Source organism: Rutidosis leptorrhynchoides, chromosome 3, assembly GCF_046630445.1.
Source record: "Rutidosis leptorrhynchoides isolate AG116_Rl617_1_P2 chromosome 3, CSIRO_AGI_Rlap_v1, whole genome shotgun sequence".
NCBI classification, from domain to species: Eukaryota; Viridiplantae; Streptophyta; class Magnoliopsida; order Asterales; family Asteraceae; genus Rutidosis; species Rutidosis leptorrhynchoides.
This window is the reverse complement of record NC_092335.1, coordinates 30,970,967-30,977,413: the sequence shown is the minus strand read 5'-3', so window position 1 is coordinate 30,977,413 and position 6,447 is coordinate 30,970,967. Positions and strand designations below refer to the sequence as shown.

At 36.3% G+C, this 6,447-nt stretch overlaps 2 protein-coding genes across 2 annotated transcripts; one reads left to right on the top strand and one right to left on the bottom strand.

Annotated features, from left to right (window-relative positions):
• Window positions 1–657: 657 nt before the first annotated feature.
• Window positions 658–1,434, top strand: LOC139899834 (uncharacterized). Its single transcript, XM_071882663.1, has one exon. The coding sequence runs from the start codon at window positions 658–660 to the stop codon at window positions 1,432–1,434; it is 777 nt and encodes a 258-aa protein (XP_071738764.1).
• Window positions 1,435–2,594: 1,160 nt separating this feature from the next.
• Window positions 2,595–4,257, bottom strand: LOC139895915 (LOB domain-containing protein 1-like). Its single transcript, XM_071878460.1, has 2 exons — window positions 3,904–4,257; window positions 2,595–3,140 (listed from the first exon to the last, which is right to left on the bottom strand). The coding sequence occupies exons 1-2, from the start codon at window positions 4,255–4,257 to the stop codon at window positions 2,811–2,813; spliced, it is 684 nt and encodes a 227-aa protein (XP_071734561.1). The 3' UTR covers window positions 2,595–2,810.
• Between the last annotated feature and the right edge of the window lie 2,190 nt (window positions 4,258–6,447).

Sequence of the window (6,447 nt, the reverse complement as noted above, 5' to 3'; positions counted from 1 at the left end):
TGGGTGAGCTTCCATTCACATATTTGGGGCTACCATGGGCAAAATATGAATAAGGTTGAACATTGGAAGCCCGTGGTTGACAAGTTTTCTTCGAGACTCGCGGAATGGAAAGCGAAAATGATTTCCTTTGGTGGAAGGTTAACGCTAGTTAAATCGGTCCTAAGTAGTCTTCCGCTATACTTCTTCTCGCTCTTTCGTGCTCCATTGTGTGTTATTAAAAATTTAGAGAGTGTTAGGAGGAACTTCTTTTGGGGCGGGTCGGGTGAGATATCTAAATTGTCGTGGGTTAAGTGGGAGGATACACTACTTCCTTATAGCGAGGGTGGTCTTAATATAGGGTCTTTGAGGGGTAAAAATCTAGCACTATTGGGGAAATAGTTTTGGCGGGCTAAAATCGAGCCCAATGCTCTTTGGGTTAAAGTTATTATTAGTATCCACGGTGCGGATGGCGTGCTTATTCCTTCGGGCCTTAACAGACCCAAAGGAAAGTGCGGTGTCTGGACTAACATCATTCGTGCTTGTTGTGATATTGACAAAACAGGATTGCAATTTGGAAACTCGTTCGTGAAAAGAATTGGTGACGGTGGTGGCACACGGTTCTGGACTCATATTTGGCTCTCGGACGAACCTTTACGCTGCAAACTCAGATGACTCTACATGCTGGAAACTGATCAGACCTGCAGAGTAAAGGATCGAGTGAGATGGACAGCAGGCGGCTGTAATTTGCAGTGGCTGTGGAGTCGGGATCCCGTTGGACGTACGCGTGGTGAACTCGACTATCTAACAGATTTATTGAATTCTTTTGTTATGCTGGGGGGTTCCCAGGATACTTGGTGTTGGAAGTTTTCGACAAAAGGTGACTTCACTACCAAAAAACTTGCAAGCCTCATTGACGAGAAAACCATCCTTGATACTCGCACCAGGCCTGAAACCTTAAAAAATAGCCTAGTACCGGGGAAGATCGAGATATTTATCTGGCGTGCTCTAAGGAAACGTTTGGCAACTAGAGTGGATCTCGACATTCGTGGAGTTGATTTACACTCCGTGCGATGTCCTCTTTGCGATGATGGGTTAGAAACAACTGATCACGCTCTTTTTCTTTGCATACATTCGTTCGAGGTTTGGGAAAGGGTGTACAAGTGGTGGGGTTTGGGTCCGGTGTCGAATATAAGCATTAATGAAGCATGTCGTGGTAAAAGCAATACTCCTTTTTCTCGGTTCGGCGTTCTTCTTTGGCAAGCTTTGGAATGGGTGTGTTCTTATTTAATATGGAGAAACCGAAATCTAAAAGTCTTCTCAAACAAATGTTGGACTGGTCCTACCGCGTTAATGGAAATACAACTCAAGTCTTTCGAATGCATCACTCCGCGTTTGAAGAAATCGAAGATCGAATGGACTCGGTGGCTATCCAACCCCTTGGTCTATGCACTCTGACCTGTCCAGTTTTTCGCGTCGGTTCTTTCTTTATGACGGGTCGTGTGGCTCCTGCCCATTCTTTAAATTACTGTAGTATGTCGTGGGTTTTCTCGTTTGTCTAGGTTTGTAAGTTGCTTTCTCCGCAACTAGTCACCTTACTGTTGTAACTTCATGATCCAAATTGATTGGGCCCCTCGTGTTGTAATTGGGCTTGCCCTCTTTTCGTGTTTAATATATTGGCTTTTCGAAAAAAAAAAAAAGGATGTGCATCATAAGCTATCGAACAAGGTTCGAAACTTTAGGAGGACCCAAATTTTTAATAATCTTTTATATATAGTAGTTTCGTTATTGGTCCAAGTAGAGCGAAAATAACTTACAGTTGATAAAAAAAGTTTTTCTTTCTTCTTTCAACAAAATTATAACTTTTGATAGTGTTATTTTTATACTCCTATATATTTATATAAGTTTAATGTTTTTTAAGGTCAATTTTCATATCTCAAATGGGTACTTATAAATTATTAAAAGGAATTTAAAAAATGTGTAAATATAGTTTTCTGCTATAAAAGTGGTCTTAGTCTTTGATCATAAGAGTAGTAATTATTTACATCCATTAATTTGCTTGAAAACCAAGGGACCAATGAGAGCGCGACATGTGACGCGAAAATCACATGTGATTGAAAAAAAAAATTAAAAAAAAAAAATTAGGAAATTTTTTTTTCGAAAGTTTTTTTTTCGAATTTTTTTTTTTTACAATCACATGTGATTCTGCATGTCAATCACATGTGATTGTAAACCCAATCACATGTGATTATGCATGTTAAATTTATTCACATGTGATTGTGCAGGTAAATCATATGTGATTTTAAAGAAAAATTCGAAAAAAAAAATTAGTAAAAAAAAAATTCAAAATTTAAAAAAAAAAAAAATTTCGGGAAAAAATAATTTTTGAATTTTTTTTTCAATCACATGTGATTTTCGTGCCACATGTCACGCTCTCATTGGTCCCTTGAATCTCAACTTAATTTATGAATTCAAATGAATATTCCTCTCGATCATAAATCATAAAATCTAAACATATTCAAAAGAGTCAAAAGGGTAATTAAGTCAATAGCAAGTTTGACAAAATAAACCTAAACATGATTTTATAAATTAGATCAGATAAAATTAGGTCACCCATAAATTGATTTTAAATCAAGAAACGACATATGATTATTAGTACAATGACATTTAACTTGATATCTCCCTATCCACTTATTCTACCCTTAGTAGTAACTCCTCTTTTATTCTCTTTTTACCCTTTATAAGATATAAGATTAGTAAATTTAAGTATAGTAAAAATTTCACAAATCAAAGTACTTGAATCTTTTCAAGCTTCAAAGTTGACTGAGCTAGTTTCATGTCCAAAGTGGCTCAAAAACGCTGCTCAAATTGACCTCATCAGCGAAAAAGTTTAGGTTGTCATAAGATGTTTGTTGTGGTGTCGTTAGGGGTGAGACGAGTTGTTGATCCATTTTCATACAAAGCATCGATAATAAATTTGAATGTTGGCATTGTATGTTGAGCACTTCGGCTTGCGCTTTGGATAACTCTGCTTGAAGTTCACTCACTTGCCTTTGAAGTTGACAAATAGCTCCTGCACAACCATAAACCGGATCTCTTAGCCTTGCATTAGCTTCGTATACCATACTACTAACTGCATCCGCTCGTTGAGACTCTGGCAGTTCCTGCAACGATACAAGTGTTACACAACTTTATCAATGTAAATTTGTACTAACAATATATAATACTAAAAAGAATGATAAAAAATAATCTCAATCCTAAGTAAATATAATGGATTTAATGTGAATTTGGTTTCTCTTTAGGTGACAATATATATTACTAATATACCCTTAAAACTACTCTGTCTTTTTATATATTTTTTTAAGATGTTTACAAACTAATATATGTCAACGATTAAACCCGCTTTAGTAGGAATGGTCCTGGATACTCCTTTAGAAAAGCTACATGTACTTCACTTTAAATACTTATAAAATAAAATAGGGGTATCAAATTAAAATGTTCAAAACCTTTTGAATTACTAGTAATTAAATTAAATTAAATTTATAAATATACATGACACCTATTTAATAGCCTGGAACTTATTTAGGAAATACTCTGTACCTTTTTGCAACAATGGACAAAAACAGTAACGTGATATGTTAAAAAGCTAATTTGGATTTAGGACAGAATGGAAACTATGAGAGCACGTACGTAGGAGAAAAAAAAAAGTCTAAAGTAGTCTTTTTATTTTTCTCATTAAAAAATGGAAACTGTTGTTTATCTTTCAATAGTACGTATTTTTTATTTTTTATTTTCTTGCACAAACACAATTAAAGTAACTACTCTTAGACTATTACTCCGTAGCAATTAAGTTTAACGACTTTGATCACCGGTTAATGCTTTATAAATTGATGAAATATATATTATTATATGAATATAATTGATTACCTGTAACATCTTGATGATGTTGCTAGCACCAAACACGCGGTGTGCGATCATGAACTTGAGCGGTTCGGTAGGTGGAAAGTATGGTGCCAACACACATTTTTCGACACACCGCCTTCTAAGAATCTTGCAAGCGGCGCAAGGGCTAACAATGACGTGCTGAGTTGGCGATGAAGGGGCGGATGGGGGAGGATGTGTCAAAACACTAGTGGGACTAAGTTGTAATGATGAGTTGTTATTACAATTGTTTGGTGATCGATGTGAGTGCTGTAGTACGGTGGTGGCGGTGGTGGCGGTGGTAGTGGAAATGGTCATGGGTGAGGTGGCACCGTCACTTCTGTCACCGGAATATTCCATGTATATTTATGGTTTAGGGATTGGAATGTTTGGTTTATGTAATGTTTAATAGATTTAGTTCGTTGTACAAATGAGGTGGGAGAAATATATACAGCCCGGAGTGAAATGGGATGATGTAAGCAAATGGTCATGGGTTTGAAAATGATGTCAGCTACGATGGAGATTTTTCTGACTTGTGCACCGAATTAGTTGCAAGAGTAATTTATTCTGTAACCGTATATATACGTTTGTACTTGAAGAATGGGCCAATAGCCTAGTGGCGAATGACTCACTTTCCCTTAAGGGAGGTGAGTGTTCGATTCTCACTAGGTGAGGATTTTCTAAATAATTGGATTAAAAATCATTCTTACCGGGCTCAAATGATCCCTTGGTCCCACGCATGCGAAGATTGAAACAATGACAATGCAGGTTCGTTTACCGGGTCTGGCATGCTGTGGGAAAATGGGTGATGGTGTTTCAACAGGCTCCAGTGGGCTACCGGGGACCGCTGGATGGGTTGACAAAAGTCAACACATGGCTAACATGTCCCTGCCGATACACATGTTTTTGAAACAATATACGTTTGTACTTGAAAAGCTTTTGTACATTAAACTTCCGCATGCAATATTTTAAAATTTATAATTTACTAATTTATAATTATAACTAGTGAAATGACCCGTGAAACTACGAGTTTGTTTAAACGAAACAGTATAATGATATGTTTTAGGTATTAAGTGAACGTAAATGCTAAAGTCATTTAGTTTAATGACCCGTGGAACCACAGAGTTCGACTAAGAAACTCGTCAGCCGAGCATTTCATCAAACACCTAAATGCATATTAAACAATCCACATACAATCATAAGAGATAATATTGGTTGTCATTTTATTTTAAAAGTATAACTTAAAATATAAATTTAGAATTGGTTTCCTTCTGCCTAGCTTTTATACCTTCTCGTACTCAATTCAAAATAATTAATTAAAATAATTCAAAGTTATTTAATTTTAATAATTAAAATAATTATTAATAAGATTCAATAATAATAATGAATTAATAAAATTTAAATTAAATTCAAAATTATTTAGATTAATGACATAACCCACCATGCTTAAATTTTTTTCTTTTGTTTTGAATTTTTTTTAACAAAAGAATTAGCCTAATAATGACATCATCATTATAGGATTTTAATAGAAACTGTAGATTCCAAAGTATATCATTAGCAATTTAGCATATGATGTTTTTTATTTTGTCTAGAAAAAGAACTCAAATTTCTTCATAAATTATCATTTAAAATATTCACTTATACCGAGTTTAGAATTCTTTAGTAACGTAACTGTTCATCTAATCTATTATGAAACTGAAAAAAATGTTGCTCTAAGTTTTATAAGTTGAAAGCATTCATGAAATTGACAACTTTAGGATCTACATTAACAATTCCAGGTAATTCGCGCACTAAATCAATTCCCACCTATATGCATTTCATCTTACTGTAATACTCACTAATTGTACTGCCAAATTGTTTACTGGCATTCACATCTTTTTACAATTTATACTCGTGGATCCTTTACTTAAAAAAAAAAAAAAAACGTTTTTCAGGTTGTTTTCAGATTTCAAATGTGTACCTACAAACATGATTGGCTTGAATATAGTAATGATATGCATACCCGACTGGCATCATGTTGCGCATCACACTTGCACCATATGTGCACAGACCTCGCGCTCTAGCACTCCAGGCGCAAGTAATGTGCGCTAGACTAGAGTAGCGCGCCAGACAGGGATGACGCGTCTCGTACTTACCACGATCTCTGCAAAAGAACCAACAGTCAGCAGAAAGAAACAGCACTGTTCCCTGGTCCCCTCCCCTAAACGGCCAGGCAGTAACGACAAGAAAGCAATATGGGACACGTAACTCCAATAAGCAAACAGCACTGTAGCTATAAATAGCGGACTCGAATCACAAAGCAAGGGATCGGTTCCTGGAGAACTTACACACATACTATTTTTAGTATCCACGTACGGACTAACCGCGCTATCCTAGATAGCGCAACTATACCCGCATTACCGGACTTACAGCACCCCACTAGACACTCTTGATATACAGGTAACGTTCTGCGAACACATACCCTACAATCTAGCGCGAGCCATCGCTGACCGGACTACCCGCCGATGGTGGGTCTATGTTTAACCACCCCCGCTGAGATCCTCATCTCGC

Coding starts and splice junctions, on each gene's coding strand:
- LOC139899834 (XM_071882663.1), top strand. CDS start 658: ATGCTGGAAACTGATCAGACCTGCAGAGTAAAGGATCGAGTGAGATGG.
- LOC139895915 (XM_071878460.1), bottom strand. CDS start 4,257: ATGGAATATTCCGGTGACAGAAGTGACGGTGCCACCTCACCCATGACC. Junction 3,141..3,903: donor ACATCATCAAGATGTTACAG/GTAATCAATTAT, acceptor GTATCGTTGCAG/GAACTGCCAGAGTCTCAACG.